This window comes from Anser brachyrhynchus (assembly GCF_964034855.1).
Source record: "Anser brachyrhynchus genome assembly, chromosome: 9".
NCBI classification, from domain to species: domain Eukaryota; kingdom Metazoa; phylum Chordata; class Aves; order Anseriformes; family Anatidae; genus Anser; species Anser brachyrhynchus.
In genome coordinates this window covers 22,159,730-22,187,014 of record NC_137703.1, presented here as the reverse complement: position 1 = coordinate 22,187,014, position 27,285 = coordinate 22,159,730, and the positions used below count along the sequence as shown (strand labels likewise).

Sequence of the window (27,285 nt, the reverse complement as noted above, 5' to 3'; positions counted from 1 at the left end):
TACCGTTTCTTTCTCGTTATTGTACTTTATTCATTAATGTAAATGGATCAGAAAAGAGACTAATCTGTCACACAGCCTCAGGATATGAGCTCCCAAGCATCTCCTAGGAAATAAGTGACTGCAATTTTTCACTTCACAGAGTGGAGGGTGCTCGGCTCGCTGCAGGACTGGGCTTGTGCAGCTGTAGCCTCATATGCAGCAGTGCTGTCATTTTGTTAATTCAGTCTAATGCTTATTTTTCCCACTTATGTTCCTTTAAACAGAGTTTATTATTGGCTGGCTTAAACTGGACACACTGATTAGACATGGGTTTCTTTTGATTTTAACTGAATTTATCTCATTTATACCAATAGTCAAGCTTCTGCGTGTCCTGGGACCTGATTCAATTTCTGCTGAAGTGAAAGAACGAATGAAATCACCACTCAGAATCTATTTACTTGAGCCTATTTCCAAAACTGTCTTGGAAAATATCAGTAAAATAATTGTATTGTACCTGTATGATAAATTATAATTTGTCCTTCATATAGGGTATTACTGCCCATGGGGAAATGCATCACTCATAGACCTCCTTAACTAAAATTCAGCTGCAATACAAATAATGTTTTTTTTTTTTTCTTTTATGAAATAGCAAAAAAGGAAGTAATAACACTAACAGTAATGACCGAAATAAACCTGCAAGTCATTTTATATGCCATGTTCTCCACTTCATTACATTAATTTTACTGCAGTCTAGCACCGTTCAGAGGTATTACCCTGACAGTAAATGAGAGGCCCTATGGAACAATCTCACAAAATAATACTGTATGCAGTTTTAATATTAATATGTTGAGCTGCATTTAAATATATGGACATACTGTCTTTACCATTTGAAGCCTTCATTTTAATAATCAAAATGACATCTGGAATCCTCTATTGGCATTTCTTTAGCTATATAGGATTTTTATTTTTTACTTTGGCACTGCCATTGGAAAACTGATGTTCATAAAGTAAATTGAGCGTAAAGATAAGACATTTCTAGCTTTGCAAACCAATCATTTACACTAAACTGAGGAGACAGAGGAAATGTTCAGAAAATCTCAAAATAAATTTCCATTAAAAAAATCTTCCATATATGAGCTCTATTAATATTTCATGAGGAATAAAAACACGTAGTACTAATATTCTTCACAATGAGTTCCTGTTTAAAATAACAATCTCTTTTTTAACCTCTCAGTTTGCTAAGTTTGTCTCCATATATTAACTATCTCTTTTTTTCTTCTTCTTTATTTCAAGGAAATATACTAAATATGGCAGAAACTAAAACCTTCCAGCTTGGAGCAGCCTGCGCTGTCACCTTTTTCTTTGCCCTAATCTGTTGGGTTGATGCAGCTTCCTTCCAGCAATATCAGCTGCTTCAGAAGGACCCAGACTATGTAATGAAAAACTTACAAAGGTTCCCAAATCCTGACATGATCAAAGCTTTGGAATACATAGAAGATCTTCGCAAGCAAACTAACAAGGGAGAAAGCAGCCCTGATTACAACTCCTACCAAAGTGTCCCATACCTCCTGCAACAGAAAGAAAGCAAAGATCAGGTTCACCTCCCAGAAAATTTGAGGGATTCTTTGACTGAAGATGAGTCTCAGTGGGTTAAGGTTATGTTGGAAGCCTTGCGACAAGCTGAGAAGGAGTCAAAAGTTGCCCCAAAGGAGAATAAACCTTATGGTCTGAGTTCCGATAATAGTTTTCCAGCTGGAGTAACAGATGATTACGAGGCTTACAAGTGGCCTGAGAGGTGGCAAAAATATCTCAAAATGCCTATTGGCCTCTATGAAGACAGTTCAAGAGACAGTCCTTTCAAGCGTACTAATGAAATAGTGGAAGAGCAATACACACCCCAAAGTCTTGCTACACTGGAGTCAGTGTTTCAGGAGTTGGGGAAGATGGCAGGACCTAGTAATCACAAGAAAGAGAGGCTGGATGAGGACCAGAAATTGTATGCAGACGATGAAGATGATGTGTATAAAGTGAATAACATTGCCTACGAAGATGTGGTTGGAGGAGAAGATTGGAATCCCATAGAGGAAAAAGTGGAAAGCCAAACCCAGGAAGAGATAAAAGACAGCAAAGAAGAAATTGATAAACATGAAGAGGAGATTGATGATGAAATGAAGAGATCAGGGAAACTCAGCTTCCCTGAGGATGAAATGAGAAGAGAGAATAAAGATCAAATGTCAGAGGATGTTTCAAAGCTAATGAATTATTACCTGAAGAGGCTGGTGGGCAGTGCTGGAAATAGGAAATTAAGGACTGGAGGAGAACTTGAGGAGAAAAGAGCAACCACATTTTTGGATAAGCAACTTGATCCTCAGTCTATAGCTCAGTTAATAGAAATCTCAAGGAATTTACAAGTTCCTCCTGAGGATTTGATAGACATGTTGAAAGCTGGGGAAAAAAAGCAGCTTCAGAGTGAAAGGTTGGAAGCTGAGCAGGAAGCAGAGTTCCCAGAAGACCTTGATGAGATCGCTGAAGCTACTCTAGGACAGAGTGACATATTTAAAAGTAATGTAAACTCTAAAAATGGGTACATGAAGCAGCCTCTTAATGCAATTCCCGAAAATTTACCTGAAGACCTCAATATTGAAGACATAGTCAGTCTTCTGGGAACTGACAATTTAGGTAACCAGAATCCCTCCTACTTACTAAATCATCTTAATCAAGAAAACGATTTGCCAAGACTGCCTTACATTCCCAGAAGATTGAAAGGACGCCCATTTCCTAAAGCTGCGTGGATTAACGACTTGGAAAGGCGACAAATGGAGTATGAGAAACTGAATGAGAAGGATGAAGAGCTGGCTGATTACTTGGCAAAGATGCTGGCAAAATATCCTGAAGTTATCAATACGAACCAGATGAAGCGACTTCCCGTTCCAGCTTCTGAAAGCGACCTGCAGGAAGACGACCGGCTGGAGCAGGCCATCAGAGAGCACCTAGGCCAGGTGGGACCACAGGAGGCCGCGAAGCTGGCATCACTCAGCAAAAGGCTCTCCATGACAGGGGACACCGATGACACGCAAAACAGGCAGTATCTGGATGAGGATATGCTAGCAAAGGTACTAGAGTATCTAAAACAGGAGAAATCAGATCTTGAAAGAGATCACATTACTAAACGGGCAATGGAAAACATGTAATTGTTCCCCAAATATGATTTCTCTCCCTGATGTGTTGACTTCAATCCCGATTCAGTTGTGATTTACTCCCACTCTCCCACTAAACAACTTATGGTAGACTACTTACCATTGAACAGTCTGCATATCTTTCTCAGAGCTGTTATCTTGTTTATTGATATACTTATGTATGTTATAAATGATGGGGCAAATAACAAATTGCTTCAAGTGTTTTAAGAAACAATTTAATGAAATCAAGTAAAACTATAATATGTAAACAACTGACCTTTGCATTGTTAATAAAACATGATAAATGAAAAGTGACAATTATCATTTGAAATTTTTAAGATTAATTGGATTATTTTGTTACTGTCTGTAGTGTTTTTTGTGGAGTATTGAATAAAAAAATAAAGCATTATATATATAGTTTTATTTACAAGGCTTTTTTCTATTCAGTGTTTTATTGTTGATGAATAAATTATTTCTGGACAATAGCCTGTGTTTCTTTCTGGCACTTGATAAAGTCATAATAATTAGAAATCAAAACATATTTTTACTTCTACGGACAATTTTTTGAGGTCTATTATTTTACTGTGAATTAATTTGGTTGAATAATTATGTTTTTCTATGCTGTAATACCACCGACTGGCATTATCATCAAGGGTATTGAATACCTGAAGAGCTTGCTGAGGTCAACCAGGGCGGTAACTGCATTAGATTTTTTGAAAATTGGTCCCCAAATTATTAATGATCTTGTATCTCTTGGGGGGGGGGGGGGCGGGGTAAATGATCTGTCTAACTAAGACAGACTCTATTGTGAAGCCCTAAAAATATAAAATTGAACCTTCATATCTGAGCAGGAGACGGGAGGTTCTGCAGATACATTCCTTGCCACCTTTAATGATGGCTACCATGCAGAAAGAAACAAGCCCCAAGGGAAGCAGAGAACTAAGACTGTTGCTAACATCACTTTCTTGTCTAACAAAATGGTTGCTAAATATACTCAGAAGCATACACAGAACCTTTATTATTCACGACATTACGTGATATTCTGGACACATGAAAGGTCTCTTGAGCGCCTGTTAAGACCTGTAGTGGATGTTCTGGAAAAGCTACAGCTCTTTTCCAGAACTAAATGTGCTTGTGTAACTCTGTGAGTCATACATGTTTTTCACTGGGGTATCTCAGCCATAAGCATTTGCAGGATTATAGTTTAAAAGTGGTTCTCCCTGCGGTGTTCTTCAGCATCTCATCTCTGCTAAGTGGGGTGGGGATGACTTCTGGCGAGGTAATGTCTAATGAAGCAAAGTACAAAGGCTGCAGAAATAACACTTCATTTCCAGTGTCACCATTACCCGGAGCAATTGTAGATGATAGGAGTTCAGCCAGAGCTCTTGCTTTGGGCCACATTAAAATTCTTCTCTTACTTGAATGAGTCAAAACATTAAGTATAGAGTTGAAAACATGCAAGAGTTAATTTTGCATCCGTACTCTAAGGAGGGACAAACCTGTTGCTATTCCAGCAGTACTTGCATGTGACACTGGCAATGTGGAATCACTGTATTTTACTCAAAACAAAAATGTGCTTTAAAAATATACATGTATCACTTTTATCACTTTGCTTCCTAATGTTGTCGTTCTGCTTGATCCTAATACTGCTCCAGGCAGGGCTGGGCAAACCCCTCGGTGGGGACGGATGCCTTGCTGAAGCTGGGGCTGTGCTGGGGCAGGACCACGCAGCAGGAGGCAGAGCTGCAGGAGCCTGTGCATGGATTCGGCACTCGTAGCCTCAGTTGGAGGCATAGAGGTGTTACAGATGTGCTGTTCAACGCAAGTGACAAGCACCACTGGGACACCAGGCTAAACAATTACAAATGTCTTTAGCAGGGCTTGGTCAGAGTTCAGCAAGGATAACAGTAATCTTGGCTATGGTTCTTGCGTAGGTCCTCATGGCTAAACTAGATAAAAGTTCATCCTTTTTTTTTTTTTTCCACAGTTTGAAAATGAAAACTACTTTTTTCCTTTTTTTTTTTTTTCTTTTGCTGCCTTAATTTCTTTCAATGGGGATATACAAAGATGGTTTTAAAAAAAAGCATCTCCACCTGCACCAGTGGCAGCTGAAGTGAGCCCCGAGGAGCAGCACCCAGAGCTGTACAAGTTGCTATGGCAGCCCAGCAGCGCTCAGGCTGAGCATCACACCAAGGACACGGTCATAAAAACTGCTTTGCAGTCTCAACCTTTGTTTCTGCTTTGTGCTAAGATGGCACTCAGACGGCCTCCGCCACAGCCCTGCTGGCCCCCACCATGGGTGTCAGCACAGTAGTGCACAGGCTCGGAGCGCCGCTTTCCCTGGTGCCCCTGCCTGCAGCACTGCAGCACTGCAGGGCCCCTAATGCCAAGGAAGCTCCCAAGAGCTCAGCATCTTCCTGAGGGACTTGGCTCAGAGTGCTTGATGTTTTCTTCAAGTAGAGAACAAAGCCTGTAGGTTGTAGGCTGTAGGGTTCATGGCTTATGTTTATGTTTGTTTGTTTTGTTTTTAAAGTCAATGTTTGAGTTTGTGTCAAAACTATGATGTTTGGCACCAAATGTTAACTTAGCGTTATTCCTACTGCTTAGCTAACTCCCTGTCTTGGAAAGACTTATTGCAGAGAAGAGATGAGGCTCACGGGTCCCGTCCCAGCCGTTACTACTTGGCCATACCAGGCAATGATGTACAAGGCGTGCGGAGGGCCCAGACGAGATGCCACACAAAGGAAACATGGTCGAGCCTGACCGATGGTAGTTCTGAGCCCAACAGTCTCATTTCCCTTCCATCACAGCTCATAGCACTCCCTTCCCCTGGGCTCCCCAAAGCCCCAGCAGTTGTTTGGCACAAGTGCTGCCTCCTGGCTCCTATTCAAGGAGAGCGCAGTGAAAAATGTGGATACAAGAATGATTTGGGGTCTAAAGAACTGAAGCACCTTTAAGTCTCATACAAATATGTGCATTATGGGGCAGATTCATACAGAGACTGTGCAGAAGAATAAAACAAAGTTGTACCTCAAAGCAGAAGGGATGTGACCCCCAATTCCTCACCTTGCCATAATCTGCCTTCTTCATTGCATGGGGACGTGGGAGTCCTGTAGCCCCTTTGCAAAGGGAGCTATGGGAGATTTCCTACAATCTTCTCCTTCTTCAGGTTTTTCCCTTGTTCTTACTTTCTGAGCACCGAGGCAGCCGTATGAGCTGCTTGTTGTCCAGAGGACCCCCTCTGCAGCGATGCTCCTGGCCTCTCGCACAGCTGGGCCAGCAGCAGTCTGGCATGCAAGGATGAGAAAGGGCAGGCCATTCACTTCAGCTCTTTGTTGAAGTACCAAGCTTCAGAAAAGCCAAGCTTTGGCATAAGTAACTGCACCAGTTTATAAGAACATCTCATGTACAAAGTGTGCAAGCCATTAGGGGCTTTGTTGTTTGTGGTTTGTCTTCATAAAAAGGGAAGAGTTGTTGAACTTGAAATAAGTCACGTTATGCAACAGAACTACATGGAGGTTTCAAGCTGATTTTAAGTTGAGAAGCAACATTAGTATCCTTTCCTCTTCTGGATGTAGAAAATAGCTAATCTCCTTGTGAAGTACTTTACTTCTAAAAAAAAATGAATCTCCAATTCCTTTTTCAAATGAAATGAGCAAATATCATATAGGCAGCACCCTCTTGGTAGCTGTAGCTGTCTCTCAGTACCTAACCAAAGCTCCTGCAGACGAGCAGCTAGTTACACCCGACTTCGCAAGGCATCACAATCCAAACACACACCGTCGGATGAGAGCTGCTCCGTTAAGCCAGCGCAGAGCCACCCCCTGCAGAGCCACACTGCGGGGGCCCAACTGCTCCAGTGCCCACAGCCGCTGGGCTTTGATTTGCTGCGCTTGTTTTCCTTACGAGTGTAGTGGGACAAAGCCATGCTGTTAGTAATGCACATGGACTGCATAAGCCACAGCAGACACACCGCCAAGTTATAGACTTACTGTTACAATTATGTACAAAATAAAGCGACCACCCTGCAAGCTTTACTCAGCCAAAGTAAGGAGTAGAGTTTTAATTCCCCTTTTGTGCTACAATTTCACAGCATCCTGGATGCAGCTGGTTTGCACGCTCTGTTTATCAGTGGCTTTTGTCTAGAAGATAAAAACCTTTCTGCTCAGATCTTATTCTTAAAGGCTGCAGTAACTTTCATAGTGTTCTCACGGTTCAACTCCTCTCCAACAAGAAGATTGAACAGAAATTCTGTATTTGGTCTGAATCTAACAAGCTGCTCAACACATTTCTGAAGACCGGAGGGAATTCTCCTTTGTACACACACCAGAATTCACTGTATTAGTATCCATGAGAGTTAATACCATTTTTTTTCCCCACTAATTCACATGTTACTTCAAGTGTTTTGTTTATATCTGCTTCTTGATGGCTCCATTATTTTGTCAGCTGGGGGCGATGAAATGACAACATTTGTTGATTCAAAAATTAATGTAACCACATTACCTCATTTGAAGAAATTAGACTGTTGCAATTATTTTTTAAAGGGTATTTCTACATTGCAGTGAAAGGGGATTGACTCACATACACTATGGCAGTTGTTATTGTTTCTCAATGCACTTTACAGCATCCCTTGTTTTGCTCCCAAAGCGACATGAGGCAGCCATGACTTTCTTCACACACTGGTGGGTGAAGCAAGGCTGGGACACAGGCATCCTGAGCAGTGCTTTAATTCCTGGCTTTACTTTGGTATTTTAGCTATTGCTATCTGATGAGAAGCCCAATGTTTCAAACCCTGCTTCTCCAGGTAAACCCTACCCAGAACAGCCTTCCACCACTGCAGTGCAAACGTCGCACCGTGGGCATGGAGCACTGCTGTGGGCAGCAGACACAATGAGCACCACACGGGGACGGCATTCCCTGGAGCACCCTCACCTCCGCCCAGGACACACACCACTGATCCGTGCCTATTTGCTAAATCATGTATAAATCCAGGCAGGCACAGCCGGGTGCCAGCTGTACTTTGCATTTGTTCAGCTTCCCCGGTGCCTCCGCAGAGGTCTCTCCGAGCCGCAAGGACTCCGGCTAGCAGCAGCAGCCAGGTGCAGGGTCTCTAGCGCATAAAGTGGGAAGGAGAAGCCCTGAATCAGAGCTGATTATCTGAACAGCCACACTATTCCTGACTTTTGGATCATTTGAAAACATTTGAGATCATTAATAATTCATTTGCAGATGTTGCAGAGCTCTAAATGTGACTGATTAAATGCACTTGACGTTTCTCTTGAGAGAGGCTGTTATTCCAGGAAACCACTCACTCTCTGCAAATGTCTTGGAATTAGCGTACTCAAAATTATGGGCTCACTTACAATGTTTTCCCCTTGCAAAGGAAGAAAAGCGACCTCTGCTTTGAAATGTAAGGTACTCTGGTGAATGCCTGTATTGCAGGGGTTTGAAATTCACACCAGCCATTCAGCAGAACTACTGAGCAATGATCAGTGGTCGGGTGCAGAGAGCTCTGCCTTCCTCTGCTGAGATGTGCTGCAGACACTGAGCTCTGCAAGCCCACCTTGACAGAGGAGACGAGCTGGAAAATTGTTGTTTGGCAACTCCCCAGCTCCTACAACTGCAGCCCTGTGATGTGCTTCCCAAAACCTTCCTGGTGTCTGCCTAAACGCAGAGCCCCTGGCTGCACCCTGGCAGAAGAGGCAGCCTGGGTGGGGTGCCGCACAGCTGAGGCTGGTGGGTCAGATGAGCAGGAGCTAGGAGAAGTAATGAGCTTCGTGCCACCTTTGTGGCTCCCTGACTATGTCACCAAAGTTGGCCCAGCAGATTTGTTTTGCTTTGTGCTTAAATTGGATTAAATCTCACTGGGTGTAGCTGTGGGGTGTTCCATTTAAGTGGGAACAGAGCTTTTATGCCAATCTGGCCGTGTGTATTTAAAGAGGGTGGCCCCAGCAGGCAGTCTGGTGGGTCACGTGTAGCGGTGGCTGCAGAGCAGTAGGCATCCCACCCACGGGAGGCAGTGGGACTGATCCCTGCCAGAGCCTCGGCTGGGATCACCTGGGTGAAGCCTCTGTGGGTTGTTTTCCTCCTGCCCCAAGCACACGCTGGCACCAAGCTGGGCACGGCAGCACACAGCAGGGCAGGCACACTGCGCCTGCTGGGTCCGTCCTCCAGGTGCAGCACATTGCAGCTACTCCCTCCATGCTCGTTTCTCATTGTCTATTAAAACCCTTTCCAGAATCGTGATTCCCTTATGTGCGTCTGTTTCCAGCTCAAAAGAAAGATTCCATTTAGGTTGACATTGTAAATCCATCACCCCTAAATTCAAAAGGAAGCCTCCCGTGCATGCTTTCCTCTCTCTCTCCTCTTTGACCCAAGGGAAAGCATCGTGCTCTTTGGAGGCACAATGCCTCACTTCTGCAAGGAACCTGTTTTCTGCTGCAGCTGTGTGTTTTGCCACCTGCTAGTAAATGTCAGAGCAGAGAAACAAAGCACTTACATGCTACCAGTACTTATGCTCCCACACGGGGGATGTAAGAGCCAGGCCAGGAACACCATGTACAGACACTGCAAAGATGAAAATAAAGATAAATCATTAAAGGGCATAAAACCAACGTGCCTCACTTGTCATTTACGTGACGTAACAAGGGGAGATGTGTTGAAACCCTGTAAGTGGGTTTTGGGATGCAAACACAGTCTGACAGGAAAACTGTTTTCCACAAATTTATATTCACTCAGAGCCAACATACACTCAATTGATTTTCTTCCTACAAAAGAAGTGCAAAAAAGCAGGAGCTTCACACCAGTGACCAGTGACTAGCACATACAAGGTGAAAAAGAAAAAACAAAAAAAAAATCTGAAAATTTTATTCTGTATGTAAGCCTGCAAATACCGTTATAGTCCACCAGTTAATTTAGACAACAGAAATGTTGGTACTATATGAACTCTTAAGTCCTTTAATCTTATACATGCCACTGGACCTTCCTCTAGAAGCAGTGGTCAGGTTGAAGTTTGCTTACACATATTTTTTGGTTCTCTAATTTCTATCTGAAAGCTGTCAGCCCCCACTCTCTCCTCGCTGGGTGCTGGGATGCACAGGCTGCAGCTAGCGCCACCGCAGCCACACAGACCCTTAGGGATGGACGATGTGTGGGGGCCACTGTGGTGTCACAGGGCTCTGCCTGGGGCACGCCTGGGCCTTCCCCTGCAACAGAGGGGTCATTTTGTTCTGTGGCCTTCTTTAGCTACTGGGAAGAAGGCTGGGGGCAGGACTCAGGGCACAGCCTCCGCCTCAGGCAGTCACCCCACGTGGGGAGCCACCAAGCCAGGCTGGGTTTCCTCAGCGTTGCTTTGGCCGTGAAGTCCTTGGAGACTAACCTTGTGTGCTCTGCAGAGCCGATCCCTGTCTGACACACGGACGGCCACGTCAGACCCCAGATCTCTCGGCTCCACACCAAGATGCTGTTTGTAGCACCCCCTCAGCCCTCCCGGTCTCCTTTCCAACCAGGCTGCAGTAGTAACCCCCCAAACACAAAACTGTTCAAGTACAGGAACATATCCAACAGCACAACTAAATGCTATTATTGGTGTGTGCGTGGATATCATCCTAAGGCAAGAACGGAGGGATGTAAGTAGTTTGAACATAAAAAATACGCTAAGACAAATTGTGGCAGGTGGATCAAGTCCCTGAGGAACAGTATTTTGACAGCAGTCTTCCAATAAAATTCTGAAGTGCAATCAATGTAATCAATACTCTTCTCAGACACCTTTGCCCATCCATCCAATCTGCATCGACTGCTGGAAAATCAGATTAGCTTTATTTCATTAACCCAGCTCAAGGCAACATTTACATTTTTAACCTAATGCAGTGTGCTCACTGAAATGCTCTCCTAAGACAGGTGATGAACGATGCTGTGGAGGCCTCCCATCCCTGTCACCTGGCTACCGCCACCTGCCATGGAGAAAATAAGTGGTAATTGGCAGCCTGGCCATGTGGCAGATTGATGGAGTTGTTTGGGGAGACTGGACAAGTGACTCCCTGCAGATCAGCAAGAGCAAAATGTCCACTGCCAGGCCTGCGGACTCCTGTGCAGCATTAGGCACTGGGAAGCCTTGTGTCTTTGAGCTGACACCTCAGTGGTTTCTTTCTTGGCTAACTTGTTTGCTAATAAGGTTGCACAATTTCCTTTTCTGCCATTTTCCTTCCTTCTGGCTCAGCTCAGTGCATGATTCAGTAAGCTGGATTAATCATCTTCATAACAAATTCTGAGTCTGCTTCACTGCTGAAAAACTTCTTGCTGACCAGCTCCTGCAGCTAAAGCATCCAGAATAGGGAAAAATGAAATGAAATAAATAAAATAAAAAAATAACATGAGTCTTTAGATTGTAGGTATTTTTTAGAATTAATTCCCATGCTACAGCACCTTTCCGAAGAAGCAGCCAAAAGCAGCAGAGGACTGTTTTATAAACATATAAAAGATGTGGCCTTCTAGAAAGACATCCTTCACATATCATGCTGCAGAAATAGAGCAGAATTTAGCTGTTATACACCAAGATTGTTGGCGCATTTGCCTTACTCCTAAGGAAACGACATTGCCTTGTAGCTCACCTTTTACAGTGCACGCTTTTCTGCCTGTGCAATTCATTATTCAGTAGTCGATATCCTAAACAGTCTAAGGCTGATGTTCCTAGGAAATGAGTTTTTTAATATTCTTCTTGATGAACATGTGTTTTGTGGCACCTGAAAATAGATGTACTATTTTTCTAGGCCCATTGCATATTTTACCTATTGAGCCATACATTTTAGTGGCTGCATTTTGCTATGTGTTAAGTTGGAAAACCAATTTAAGCAGTCATTTGACTGACAAGATGATTATTTGTCCTCCTACATACCCTCCAAGTACAAAGTCGGATTTATAGCTTGCTACTTTACATCGTTCAAAAGCCAAGGAACAGGGAACACATTGCCTTATCAGTTCTTGGTAGGTGAGCACAAGAATGGCAGTGTACCTCATAACGAAGGCTGTGGGGATCTACAGAACAGCGGGTCCTACAGGTGGCTGTTGGTGGGTTAAACCTGTTTGACCTTCATGGATTAAGACTGAGCCGTGCAGGGACCCGTTCTGCCACCACATCTGATGTGGGCAGCGGGACCAGCAGTGGGGCTCCAGCTTGGCAGTCTCACGAGGAAGGCTTCAGCCCTGGCCACTCAGTGCTGTCATTGCTAACGCAGGCTTCTGGTGAAAGAAGCTGCAGAGAAGGCCAAGGGATGCCAGTGTCCTAAAAATATTTGGAACTGCTAAAATATTTGGCTGCCTAAAACGAGGCATCTACATGAAGCTAACTCATCTTTCAAAGTTAATGAAAATGTTGAAAACCCTGGGCTTTGCACTGCCTTTTCCGTAGAAATAGAATAACTTTCATTCCTTAGAACTTTCCAAGGCTTTCCTTACAAGTAGGGAAAACTGAAGGCAGTAGCTGGGGCCACACAAGAACAGATTTTCTTATCACTGACCCATAGTACATTTATCGTTACATTCATGTGTTATATGAATCAAAAAATAAAATGTTTTTTCAATTGGAAAAAGAAAACAACCCTCAACACATTTTTTTCATACGTATTTTGAAGTTGTTTTTAAAGGTCTTACATAAAAATGAAGTACAAGCTGAAGGTAAGCACCATCTCTAGATGAAATAAACTGTAATAACTTTTGAAAATTTCCTTTCTGTTTAGCTTCTGGAGTTTTTTGTTTGTTTGTTTGTTTGTTTTTCTCCCTTTTCAGGAATCTGTAGTCTGCTTTATTCAAAAGATTTTCATTTTTGAGGAAAATAATATCGTTTTAAGAAAAGAGATCACCCATTTCTTTTAGCCCAGAAAGCAGAAAACAATCTCATTTCTAGGTGTTTCTGTAGCTGACAGCACCTGTAACAGGGTTTCTGCCTTTCTTCGTGCAAGAGAATTACTGAAGAATTAAATATAATACAAACGTACTGAGACAGCACTACAGTTCGATGCAAACTATTCTACATTAAAAATCAAGCATTCTCATCACTAGAAAAGCACAATGAATCCTATCAAGTCTGGCAGGGATCACAAGCATGTTGCAGCATGCAGCAGCCGCAGGCTGGTCCCCAGAATGACCCACTTGGCTTCCTCCACCTGTGATTTGAAATTTGGAATGATTTTCAATTTAGTAATGCTGGCAGAGCAGTTCAGCTGACTTTCAAAGTTCATTTCCAGAATACAGGCCAATTTAGCAAGTAATTTGCCGAGAGCGTTCCCCTGATTGCAGTCTGTTTTTCTGTCCATTTCTGAGAGCATGAAGAAAGCAGCAAGGCGGAGAGCAGTACCAGCCACCCCAGGCAATACCCTCTGAGCATTAGATGTGACTCTAAGTGGACGTATTAAAGCATTGAGATGCCAATTATCTACTTCACTTTAATGAAAATTATTCTTTTCATTTGCAGGGTGATTCTTCCCCAGACCTGCAATTGCCGTCGCTCTGATGCTAGCACCAAGTCATGAGACGTGAATCACAGTGCCGGAGAACTGCTCCCACAAAGACTTCCATGCTTTCGAGTCCCACCTGATGCTACAGTGCTCATAGGAGACCGATGACTGCACATATCTGTCAGATGGAGCAATGCATAAGGGACTTCTTGGTGAAACATCTGCACGTCTCCTCTGGAGCCCAACCCATGTGGCCAGCTGCTTGCAGCACCAGGCAAGGTTCCCCAAGGTCCACCTCTCCCCGGGGAGCACTGGCTCCTCTCCCCTGCTATTGAGCACCTCACAAGTCATTTTCTGAGTGGGGTTCAGAGCGTTAGCTGTTACAGGGAAAATATTTTATTACATTCTGGTCTCACTCTTTGCAGAGCTGTAGCAAAGTTTGTTATCACTTGCCTAACCATGCTCTGCTAATAAATGCATAGAAACAAATTTATGGTGAAAATCTGATTGCACTGAGCTCGATAGGAGTCCACCACAACCACCAGCATCTCCCAGACTTTGTTCTAATCTTCAGAGCCCATGTCTGTGAAATAGGGCCTGTCCTTAAAGAAAGGTCTGCAAGTTCCCTCCTGTTTCTAATGCGTCTTTTTAATCTTGTGTTAAAATCTGCCTTAACTGGGCACTAAGCTCCTAAGCCTTTCCACAGTTCCTAGAAAATATTTCAGTATGTTCCTATGCTTAAAATAGGAAAATTACTCAAGATTTTGGTGAAAACAACATAGCTGTAACAGGATGCTTATAGCTACCATGTGGGAGTTTGGTGACACAGCCCCAGGACCAGCTCTGTGCCTGGAGGCAGGGAGGTGCGTCTAAAGGGGGGTTATTAGAAAAGAACAGAACCCAAAGCACCCAGCATAAGTGAGAGCTGCAGTCACATCCAGAGACCTAAGGCAGCTGCTTCGACCTCCTGATGCTCTCCAGGGCATGCACAGGCACAGACCGGTGCCCCACCAGCCCTGAGAGGACGCCGGCTCCCGTTGGCAGCAGCAGCAGCCTCTGCACCATTGCTTATTCACATGGGCACATGCAGAACGAGCAAGCGACTTAGGAGAGATGGCAGTGTAAACTGTTATTCAATTTCCATTCCTGTTACCATCATTCATCTGTTTTGCTGCCCGTCTGCTGCCTCCCAGGCCTGGTCTCCAGAGAGATTTTCTGCTGGGGTGATTTCTTTCTGCAGGACTATCTGCCTTTCTCGGGTTGACTGTGCAAGTGGAAATGAAATTCTGCTGAAACAGATTCATTAAAAGAAGATTAGTGAGATTAGCTGAGCTGTAACTGTGTTGTGCCTTCCCTGTGTGCCTGAATGCAAAGAATCACTCTACAAATGACAGAACAAGGGGCTCGTGGATTTCCGGGAGCTCGGCCTGCTGGGGCCCTGTCAGACAGCTATTTACCAGCAAATAGATGTGGTGCCATCTTCTACTGTTGCCATACACTCACTTGCACACAGAAAAAGGGATTTTTGTGGCAGGTAAGAGGCCTCCAACACGCACAGCACCGAGCTGCGTGCACTCCCCCACCCCAGGGCACTGCTTTGCCCAGGGAAGGAGGGCTCGGGCCTGCTGCTGCCCCTGCGGGCCCGAGGCAGCGAGGGGTGAGCTCTGCTTCGCAGCTTTGCACACCGGTGGACAAGAAGCAAAATCCATGCTCCTGGTCACACGTGCTGTGTTTCTTCTCTACCTAGGTGGTGCTGTTGCTGCCTGAACCGTTCCCTGCAGGTAGTCTCTGGTGCGAGTTGACGCTGTGCTTCACGCTCCCCGAGCTCTCCAAAGCACCCCAGGTTTCTGGGGCTGCCTCAGCGGCTCGCAGCCATCAGGTGATGGGTTTCCCACCTCGGGCTCCACACAGACTGTGGTACTCAGCTGCGTGTGTTCACTGCCACCTGCAACACTGTGCCTGGCCACCACGGCACTGTCCGCCGTGTCCCTTGCACCCAGGCGGAGGAAGAATGGCAGCGAAAAGTGAGCAGCAGGGAAGAGGCAGACCGGGAGCTGCTTCCCTTCCTGTCTCAAAGCACACGTGCAATCCATGACATTCAAAAGCAGCAAACACAAAGCTAATGTAAGGAAGGCTCACCAGTGCTTCTGGCTGCCACCAGCACCTGAGGGCACCCATGTGTGGGGTGCCTGACCCCGGGGCACCCTGCGTGCTCCTGAGCCAGAGACTGTGCCTGCACGGACATGAGCCGGCCACCAAAGGGCCTTGCAGGAGACATTTGTGTCCCTTGCTCTAATCCAGATGTGTTCAGCCTCAGCCAGCTCTCTAGGAGACTGCAAACAGGGAATCACAAGAGCTCTGCTGTTTTGGCTGCATTTCTGGAGAAAGTGAGCCTGTGCGGGGCTTGTTAAGGAGGAAAGTTATCAGGCATTTAGGAACGAGAAAGGATCAGGGATGTTAAAACACTTAGGAGAGTATTTAGGAAATATGTTTCATTACAGTATATGCAAACTCCATTTGCAGCTTGAGCACACAAGAGTCTTTACGAGGGGAATTTACTGCTGGAGATAATGAGCCCGTTTTCACCAACATGTAAATCTGCCTGCTGCTTGCTGGGGCTGGTGAACAATCAGAACTCAGATCATCGCTACTGAGTGCTTTGCTAGCAGTGTAAACAGCAATGGCATTTGGAGTTTTGTTTAACAGAGGGTGGAGATTTAAGTCACTTTTACAATATCATCTAACGCGGAGTAAGCCTCTGCAGACCATACATCACTACTCTGGCAACAGTCTGTAATGTCTTTAAGCTACATCTTTAAATTATGAATAATACCTATTAAAAAATCATAACTCTTATTTGTGGTAAGCATCTCTGAGCAAAGACACTGTCAGAATAATCAGAGCCTATTTCACAAATGCAGTATCTTTCCACATCCCGTGGTACAGTTTGTAGCATCGGCACACCCATTACAACAGTTTATTGTACCTCTTAAAACCAACAGGCTGAAAAGTGCTTCCCAGCAATGATCTTCCTGCTTAGGAAGCAAGTTAAGTTCCTTCCAAGCCTACAACTGAGCATCTGAGAGCATGAGAAGCGAGGGGGATGAAAATTTTAACAAAGTCCTCTGTAAATTTGAGAAAATGATTTTATCTAGGCAAAGATTGGCTTATCTTGGCTCAGGTAGCTTACTTTCAGATAACGTGAGATGAGTGTGACGTCTCCTTTCTGTCCCCATAGTCACAAGGAAGCTCTACAGAATCACAGAATCGTCTAGGTTGGAAGAGACCTCCAAGATCACCCAGTCCAACCTCTGACCTAACCCTAACAAGTCCTCCACTAAACTATATCACTAAGCTCAACATCTAAACGTCTCTTAAAGACCTCCAGGGATGGTGACTCAACCACTTCCCTGGGCAGCCTATTCCAATGCCTAACAACCCTTTCAGTAAAGAAGTTCCTCCTAATATCCAACCTAAACCTCCCCTGGTGCAACTTTAGCCCATTCCCCCTTGTTCTGTCACCAGGCACATGGGAGAACAGACCAACCCCCACCTCTCTACAGCCTCCTTTAAGGTAACTGTAGAGAGCGATGAGGTCTCCCCTGAGCCTCCTCTTCTCCAGGCTGAACAACCCCAGCTCCCTCAGCCGCTCCTCGTAAGACTTGTTCTCCAGACCCCTCACCAGCTTCGTTGCCCTTCTCTGGACTCTCTCGAGCACCTCGATGTCCTTCTTGTAGCAAGGGGCCCAAAACTGAACACAGTACTCAAGGTGCGGCCTCACCAGAGCCGAGTACAGGGGGACAATCACCTCCTTAGACCTGCTGGCCACACTGCTTCTTATGCAAGCCAGGATGCTGTTGGCCTTCTTGGCCACCTGAGCACACTGCTGGCTCATATTCAGCTGCCTATCTACCAGTACTCCCAGGTCCTTCTCTGCCAGGCAGCTTTCCAACCACTCATCTCCCAGCCTGTAGCGCTGCTTGGGGTTGTTGTGCCCCAGATGCAGGACCTGGCACTTGGCCTTGTTGAACTTCATACAGTTGGCCTCAGCCCATCGGTCCAGCCTATCCAGATCTTCCTGCAGAGCCTTCCTACCCTTGAGCAGATCGACACATGCACCTAACTTGGTGTCGTCTGCAAACTTACTGAGGGTGCACTCGATCCCCTCATCCAGATCATCGATAAAGGTATTAAAGAGGACTGGCCCCAGTACTGAGCCCTGGGGGACTCCACTAGTGACCGGCCTCCAACTGGATTTGACACCATTCACCACAACTCTTTGAGCCCGGCTATCCAGCCAGTTTTTAACCCAATGAAGCGTGAGGTTCTAGGTGAGGTCTGAGCTGCATCCACCGTACGGTGAGACCCTTTTGGGTGACATCCTGGAGGACATCAAGCTTCTAAACCCAAAAGTGCAATCCAGAAACCCACCCTCTGGAAACACAGAAGTCTAGCCATGGGCCTCAGCTTGCTTCACGCACACAGGCTGGTAAGCTTTGAACCAAATTTCCACCATCACCGCCCGCGTGAGAAGCCCCCCTTGGTGGGTGAGCTTCCTCAGCCAGTGCCACCAGTCCCTGGGCGCTCTGGGGCAGGGACACCCAGCATAGCGAGGCAGGACCATGGCACGGCCATTGCGGTACCTCTCACAGAGGGCTCCTGGAGTCCTGCTCCCCCCCGTCTGCCTCCAACTGCTGGCCCCAGGGGGCTGGAGGGCAGGCACGGCCACGACCCCAGTGTTTCTCTGATCGCACCAACTGAAGGCAGCAGCCGGCCTTAATGCAGGCTTTTACTCTAACCACTTTTCTTCTAATCAGCTGCATAAAGGCCAACCACGACCTGTGCACCACAGAGCGAGATGGAAAAGCTGAGCAGAAGTGCCAAGTTGCAACCAGCCACTTATTTTACCTCAGGAGTTTCGTTTTCTGACTGCCTCAGAAAGAGTGGATATATATAAATAAAGGAGCAAAGTGAAGACCATTAGCAGAAACAGACTTTATGAGATTTCACACACCTTTATCAGGAATCTGTGCTGCACTCGATGTGGGTGCTGCAGTTGGCAGTCCGATTTGTACGGGCCTGGCTCCTGCCTGGAAGGGCTGTCCAGCTGCGAGAAAGCTGGCTTTGAAAGCTGCATCCAGACCTGCCCATTTTCCATGTGCACCAATGTCCGATAGCGTAACAACAGACTGAGGGGTTCAGCATACTGATGCCAGTGAGGCACACCACATTTTCCAAGGCTGTAGCACTGGAGGCTCCCTCCTGTTCTGAGCCTGCTCCCCAGGCAGCCATTTCATATAATCCCATCCACAATGCAGCCGACCACCAGGTAGTCCTTGCAATGAGCTGTGAGGACAGGAGACCAGCCTCTGATGGGCCACAGGGCTCCTCCGGAGCAGGACTGAACCCCAGGAAAATGTCCTGCTCACCACCCGGAGAGCCAAGTGTCCTTTTGTTCTCTGCTATCTGGTCCCAGGAACCCGCCACTGCTTTCTCATGAGCAGGAGCTCTGTCCCTCCCAGAACACATTAATCTGGAACAAGGTTAAAACGCTTTCTTGAGAAGAAGTACGAGGTGTTCAGTCCTGTGAAGGTGTGGGAGATGCAGGGCCTGGTTAGCGGCCTCCTGCAGGAGGCACTAGGCTGGCATGCCCAAAGGCACTGCTGCTGGTACCACTGGTACCTCAGAGCACTAGGACAAGACATAAGTGCTTCTGGGTTTCTGCAGCACACAGAAAATAGACCAGTTACACTGTGGGACCACTCTAGGCTGCTGAAGGAGGTGCTCCTTGGGTATCAGTCTTAGGTATTGGTAGGTCTTGGTAAAGCAATAATTTTTGGATCTCATATGTATTGATGGCCAGTCTCCCTTTCTGGCAGCTCATTTTTCCCCTGAAGAAGCCAGCTGTCAACATCAGGCTCATCTGTTTGGAACATTAACTCTCTGTAATTCTCACTTTCTTGGTGGGCCTTTGCCATAGAAACCTGCCGTAGCAACAGGGAGGCAGAGCAGCAGCGGCTCAAGCCAGAGGCGTTAATGAGGCAGCCCCAGCCACTCTGCCCGCAGCATCAGCTCGTGCCCTGCCTCCCTGCTTTCCTTTTTTTTCCCAGCAGGGCATCACTAATAGATGAGCATTTCTAGCAGAATCAGGCTGTGGGGCAGCTGCGCTGGAAAACTGTTGGGCACCACTTTGAAACGGCCCTTCAATGTAAGTGCAGGTGGCCTGGCTTACCTACACAGCACACCCAAGGGAAATTCTTGCAGCTGTAATGCCCTGGCATGCCCAGGGTGATTTCTGGTGTTTGTTACCATGGGCACAACATGGGCACTGGAGGAGCCAAGAGGAAAGGATGGGACCTGAAGCATCTCAGCATGGGCTCCAGAGTTGCTCTGCACAAGCAAGAGAGAAACAAGAAGATTGACTCAAGACCCTGAAAACAACCCCATGAGCTCTGTGGGGAAAGAACACCCTGACCAAACCATGTCTGAGCAGGCTGAGTCCAGAGCCAAGCCAAAACCATGCTTCCCTTGCAGAGCCTGCTCATGTCCTACCAGCTTGGAGTTCAGGTCTCCTGACAAGACATCTCCACAGCTGCATCCCCTCTGGAGAGCCAGCAGGACGACCTGCACATCCCGGCACTGGGATGGGCACATGCTGCCATCGCCGGCCTGAGCATCCTGTATCTTTCCACTCTGACTCATCCCATCACAAGCACACCTTGCACGCTGCTTCCAGCCTCACACCATGACTCACACGTGAACCTACACCTCCCTCATTTTAAATCCTTCCCTGCCAGGTCTTTCATTATCTGCTCTGCTGCCCCTGGGATAATCATCCAGAGGAAGAGCCCCGTTGGCCTGCATCTCCAAATGCCTCTCCTCTGCTCACCTATCAGCATCAGGGCATCATTAACTGCTAGCATCTGACCCGAATTTACAAACCTGGCTTGTAGGGAATAGGGAACAACCACCTCACCCAGCCTGTCCAGAATCTGCAGAATTTTTATTATATATAAAAACACAATTGGGCAAGAAAATACTTCCCTGGTTTTGTTTATTTGCTAGTTTGCTATTTTAGTTTTACATTTTAATGTTTTCTAACTTTTGCCCAGTGACGAACATTTCTGCTCCAAGATGAGCAAGCATTTGTTTTAACGCTCTGACTGAAACTCGGCCCTGAGAGGGTTTGAATTAAAGCACATTCATTCAACACCCAATCGAAGAACCACAGGCTTGACTAAATGATTCATTCCTTATGTTTGATCTTGAAGACATTTGGAAACTTGGTTTTATAAAAGGCTGCAATTTATGAAGTCTGTTTTCTCCTAATATAAAGACATGAATCTGCATTTTAGGTGAATACTTACTGAATTAAATAAAGGAATCGGCTTTTACTACACACAGAATATTCTCACACAGATCTATGAGTAACTGCACATATCAAAGTTCACGGAAGAATCAAACATACTAAAGGTTAACCTGTAGTGTATCTTTCACCATCAAAGAGAGAAAATTTCAACATTTAGCACATCCTGGACATGAAGTTGAAAGTGACTATTTGTGCCTAAGAAACAGGCAATAAGGATGTGAGAAACAAAGATGGTCCTGCCTGAAGAAAATTATTGAGATTTTTCTCACAAGGATAAGATGCACAAGCCTGCAACAGGATGTGGCCATGAGCCTCTGTATTTTAATCAGTTGCTAATCAGTTACTTCAACTGAGCAGTTTGCTTTGGAAATTTAAAACAAAACCCCCCAATTCCCCCCAAATGAAGCTGATCTATTAAGTGCACTGGGGAGAACCTACTTTTTATTTATATATGTATTTCCCCCAGAAGCTCTAATAAAGACAGGAAAAACTTCAAAAGTCACCCAACTCCAAACTGTTCCTAAAGAGCTGAGATTTCAGCGTGGCTCTTCTGCAGCCTCCCCCGAGCACCGAGGAAGCGAAGATGCCCTCAGCACCTACCCACTGGCCTTCAACAAGGCTACAGATGGGAAATCTTTCTGGCTAGCCGGGAGGCTTGCTGGAAGGTGAAGGTAAAACCTGATGAGCACTTCAAAGTTGAGTATGACTTCAAAGAGCCCTGCTGGGGGACCTGCACCTGCAGCTTTTCAGGCTTTGGCGCTGTTTGACTGTTTATCATTAAACCATTCACTCAGTCAGCCCTGTACAGTAAGTCCTTTAATGGATCTTAGGCTGAAAAAGATTCAGCCTGCAGACATCAAAAGTAAAAATGTAATTTGCCTTTCTTAAAGGAAACTTTGATATACCTTAAAATGCCATATTTTCGGAGGTGGTTTATTATCCAGCCTTTTATCCTCCCTGGGGGCTTTTCAAGACTTAATAAATCCATGAGTTCCATTGACCAAGCACGGCTGGTGCACATCTCGGAGCATCTCACTGGTGCATAGTGTGGCTCTGGCAATCTACGGCTGCAGCACCGCGCCCAGGGTCTCACTGGAAAGCCTTCTCATGTGGCTGTAAGGCTAAGCAGCTCACATCATAGAAACGTCTGCAAAATTTTCAACCAGCCTGGTTCTCAATGATTCAGTGAAACTGGTTATACCCACCAAGGACTTGGCTCAGTGTCGTTAGATTTCAAAAACTAAATTGAAATATATAAAAAGCTTTCTTGGTTTTCTGCCCATCCTTGTTATATAGCCTCCATTACCACAGTATTGAAGTGCTTCGTGATTTTTAACATACTTATGCTCACAGTACCTCACTGGCATGGAGAAGTGATGTTTTCTTTCTTTTACAGGTTGGAATCCAAAAGGACCAGGCTCCAAAAATAAGACTCTCAAACTCATGCGTTTAAGTGCTCCTGAAAACCCACCGAGTCCTTAGTCAAAAGTTTAATTGTCTCAATGCTTGGTGCTACCATCTTTCTTTCTGGGTACTTTCTGGATACTAGACTGCAGGAAAACTCAGCCACCAGAAGATCAGTGCTTAGGATAAGAAAGAAATCAGATGCTCTGAAGTTATGAAAGCAAGTCAAATCACACAATCCTGTTTAGGGCAATCTGGCACATCCGCACTATTTCTCCTAACAAATAGGCCTCTTTGGACCATGTGGTAATCTGTTGATTTTTTCCCTGGGCATGATCAACACCCAGGCCAGCATGTGTCCATTGGAATATTTTAATCCTGCCTTACTTTCTCAGACACTTAGTGGGCAAAAGTAGCAGAAAGTTATAGATGAAAGGGATATTATGTGGTTGTGTGACTGTCACATAATGGAACACTCTCTCTGAGTAATTGCGTAAAGAGCAATTTTGTGGGTTTTATTGAATAACTCAAGATAATTTAAGCCTTCATAAAAGGATAATGAAAATAAAAAATAACTCTCTTACAGGAAGCTGTCTCCTCATATACAGAATGCTAGAGGCTCAACATTTATGAATGTATTTTAATTTTAACATTTTTCAGAAAACTTTGCAACATTTTAAATGGAGGAAATTTTGTTCAACCTACCCAATTATTCATACCACAGCCCCAAGTTCTGAATGCTGTGCATATACAATGCACAGCTGAATTCAGTATACACATGATATACATGCATAAAGGAAAGGAAAATCCCTGTTCCAAAAAATATTTCCAACCACTTAAGAGAAGGGCATCAGAGAAACTTCTTTGTTCACCAGGTTTGTCTCCTTACTACCTTACCTACACCTGCATCGCCTTCCTGCACTCATATACTTAGCAATTTAAAAATCTGATTCTTGCCCCATACGCTCCTAGTAGAGGGCTGTTGCAGAACCACTCCAGGATCTCATCAATATCATCTAAAGACTCAAAATGCAGAAGTTACATACAGTTCCTTCTCCTTTTTGGAAGGGGACAAATAGCATCAAGAGATCCAGCCATTTACCCTGATCTACCCAGAATCTCTGGCAGAGCTGGAGAGTTGGTGTTGGGTCTTCTGCCTCCCAGTCCTCACTTAGCCAAGCAACAACAAGAGTTGTTAAACATGCCACTGAAGATGAAAGCACTGAAAACACAGCCACAGCGTTCAGATTTAGGGACTGGTCCTCCGGTTTGTTTTAGTTCTGTTGGGCTTCCGTAAGAAAACACTGACACCACATCTTTCTCAAGGTGAGGGTTTGGTCAGCAGTACTATTGTTACTCTTGCTCGGGAAAAACAAAAAGCAAACAATGACAAGCATAATTCCGTCCAGTTCTTGCAAATGCCATGCTCGGTGGCAGGGAGCCAGCCTCTGATCTCATGTACACCAGGACAAAGCCATGGCAACAGCACTGCTGAAGCACGAGAGCATCTCCCGCTGCAGGGAGCGCGGCAGTCGCGCATCCTCCCTTGGCAGCAGCTTGAAGCAAGACACAGCCATGCTCAGTAAGAGCGAATGATCTAGATTGCTGTTTGGGACCACCAGCAAGGTGCAGAATCCTGCACGATTCGGCTTGGGCAGCGGCTGGTGCCCGCTGGGAGGTGTGTGGTGTGTGTGGCAGTGCTGAGTCAGGCCAAGGGGAGTGACGCAGCCAGCAGCGTCAGCACAGGATGAAGTTTCTTCTCTCCATGCAGCCCTTGTGCTTGTTTTTCATCCTGCAGAGCAGGGCCCCTTTGCACCTTTTCAGACAGCAGCTGAACTGTCTGTAACAGCAGAGTTTCGAAACGCTGTTCTTTCCTGATCTTTCTCTTGTTGCAGATGCTCTGTTCAGTGCCAATGACGCAAGACGCTGTGTGCTGTTGGCAGCAGCATGAAGTGCAGCAGGGCCATAAAGAAGGCTAAGTGTGATGCGGCAGCAGGTTTAGGAGGGCAGGACAGCCTGGCTGCCACCTTTGTGCAGCAAATGGCCGCACACTGGTCTCCCACGCCACCCCGAGCCAAACGGTGACCTGCTGTTTTCTCTCAGTCTGAGGTGGGAGGACAGGGCCGGCCAAAAAATATAGGTAACCATTACACAGGCATGTCTAACAGATCAAGTCATCACTTTTCATGCTTCATACTTTCAAGAAATCAAGCCTGTGTATCACTGCAATAATAGAGAGCATGAACACTTCCGAGAGACACAGATACTGCCATTAACTTGTCCCTCCCTGCCCCTTGCTGTGCCCTGTGGCCCGCCAGCAGTCACTGAACGATGGGATTACCTTTCTGACCCAGTTCTTTGCTTCTGACACCTTGCTCATCCCCGTGGTTTAAAACATGGAGCTCATAGTCATCCTGTCCATCTGCTCAATTCCAATAGTCTTCCAGGCTTGTGACGGTGATAACTTCGAGTAGTCTCATTGCACATGTGTTTCCACCTACACAAATAAGGGATACCATATTTGCAAATACAGTAAGAACAGGGCAGTTTTATAAGAAACAAGAAAATCAGGAACCGAAGAGGATATTTGTCTCACAAACAGGACTGTAAATCATGGGCTACCAAAATAGTTGAAACATCTTACAGTCCCATGTTAAATTACCTATCTAGCGTTATTTCATGACTCATTTCACTTGTCAGGTCTGGACAAAAAATCTTTAATTCTTAACAGTAAAGCTTAGGTCAGAGACTGAAGAGCAGAGAACTACAAGAAAATAGTCTCAGATTCAAGCCCTAACAGCATTTAGGTTACAGATACCAAATCTCTGGCCTTACCTGAGACACTCAAGATTTATAGGCGCATCCCACAATTCTGATGGTACTGGCATGGTATTTTGCACCAGATTTTAGAGGCGATGCAAGGAATCAGAAATTTGTCCAGAACAAAGGAAAGAGGAAAACCAGTCTCTCCATTCAAGCCATGGCCCTATCCTGTACTCGTTCCCTCTGCCACCACAGAGACCTCCACTCATTCCCTTTGCCACCACAGAGACCTCACCATCACAGCACACTGCAGGGCTTCCAGGGAATGTTCTCTTGGTTCCTGTGCTGCCCCTGTGCAGGCTACGCGACCTGACGCAGGGAGCATACTCATGCCTGGTCAATCAAAGGAGGGAAGAGAGAGTGTGCTGGGCACGTTGCATCCTCTTTTCTTTAGTTAACATCTGCTCTCCTTAATTTAGGTAGATTTGCAAGCATGTTTTCAGTGGGGGTCACAGCTGCCCACCAGCATGTTGTTGGGATCCAAAGAGATACTGGTGAGTTTGCATAGATTATAGCATTTCTCATAGAAGAGACACAAATACTTGACATTTTGATCGTATAATTAGCACTCATTAAAATATCTTCATTCTAAAGGCAATTGTAAGAAAGAGAAATACAGACTGGGAGCTTATAAAATTTTATCCGTTTTCTCATCTCTTTTGAGAAAAATATGCCTCAATTCATTATGCAATGGTATAGTAAATGTTGGAAAAAAACCGTGTGGGTTGATTACCAGAACAGCTTTACTCCAGCCTCATTAGAAATCTAAACAACTTTCAGTTGCTCTTCCGAACAGTAAGGCTGAAGTGCAACACCAGAGTTAAAAAGTCTTTGGCTAATTAATGAATTAGCTGATTGCATTGGTTGCCATAAGCAAGCATTTCAGCACAAAGCAGCAGCATTCAGTTATAAATAGAGCCGAGCAGGGTATGGCATGTGCACATTTGCATAAAGGATCTGAAAGGTTGATGAGTAGTAACTGGCACTGGAATTTGCTCGGGTTCATTAAGAGCAAACTTTTGTGCAAATTTAGGGTAGAATATTGAAAAAAACACCATGTGGACTCATTAATTTGAGGGCTTAGTTAACCACAAAGAGCACAACTGAGAGTCAAAACGCAAATCCAAATTCACTTCCCACCAAAGCAGCATTGTTTCATTGCACTAGATTTTCAAGATACGAAAGGAGTCAAAACTATTTTCACAGAACTTCATCCATATCAAAGGAAAGAGCTGCCAATGGTTGGTTCCATGCCGCATGGTGTACAGACAGCATGGGCACCACCATGTCATCCATCACACATCGATCTTTACTCAGACTAGAGAAGAGCAGCCTGCCCGACAGCCACACCGTGCCACCCTTGCTCCAAGCATGAGGCAGGGCTGTCACCTACCAAACACAACAAGAAGCCACCTGATTAAATGACAGGTTAGTTCCTCTGCCTGTATGAATGGGAGCTTCGTGCATGGACAGCACCGCAACAGCATCAAGCTCGAATGTGTTTTAGGCTGGAGGTGGGAAACAGGGCCCAGCACAGGAATGGAACTGGCAGTATTTTTTGGACCCATGAGAACTATTATGTTGGCCTGACAAGGGATGATTTCTGTGTTGCTAAAGGCCTTAATCTGAGACCTGCTGCAGTTAAAGAAATGTGTCTCTCTGGTTTCAGTAGATGCTGCAACAAACATCAAGTAAGGATTTAATTATCATTATTAATAATCGAAAAAAATTGCATTAAGAACACCCTTCTGTTGAGTAGACTTCATCTCTGTGCAATTCAGCATTTCAGTGAGCAGCCTTTGGAGGGCAGAGGATGTATGTCGTAACAAAAGAAGTCCATCAGAGGGACTGGGACACCTCACCATTTCTCTGCCAGGTTATGCTGGGGCAATGCTCCAAGGGCTGTTGTCACAGTAGGAAAAGCACCTAGAGAGGCTCTCAGCACCCACCTCAGAAGCAGAAGGACTACTATGGACACATCACAGACATGCTTTGCTAGCTCCTGTTCTTGTCCAGGATAATTTCAGAATTATTGCCAGTCAGTAAATCTCACATGAAGAACCAAGTAACCTTGACATGGCTC

At 45.4% G+C, this 27,285-nt stretch overlaps 1 protein-coding gene and 1 long non-coding RNA gene across 10 annotated transcripts in view; one reads left to right on the top strand and one right to left on the bottom strand.

Annotated features, from left to right (window-relative positions):
* Nucleotides 1-3,640, top strand: part of SCG2 (secretogranin II) — a 58,790-nt gene extending 55,150 nt beyond the window's left edge. For all 4 annotated transcript variants that reach the window (XM_080605031.1, XM_080605033.1, XM_080605032.1 and 1 more), the window contains one exon: nucleotides 1,273-3,640. In XM_080605031.1, the coding sequence (XP_080461157.1) occupies nucleotides 1,273-3,170 (1,898 nt within the window). In that variant the 3' untranslated portion in view covers nucleotides 3,171-3,640. The remainder of the gene's footprint in view (nucleotides 1-1,272) is intronic.
* Nucleotides 3,641-10,829: 7,189 nt separating this feature from the next.
* Nucleotides 10,830-27,285, bottom strand: part of LOC308200030 — a 101,319-nt gene continuing 84,863 nt past the window's right edge. For 5 of the 6 annotated variants that reach the window (XR_013955174.1, XR_013955175.1, XR_013955176.1 and 2 more), the window contains one exon: nucleotides 23,000-24,876. This is a non-coding gene — a long non-coding RNA (uncharacterized lncRNA). Of the gene's footprint in view, nucleotides 11,471-22,999; nucleotides 24,877-27,285 lie in introns of those variants that run through there. The other variant, XR_013955177.1, reaches the window with a different exon arrangement.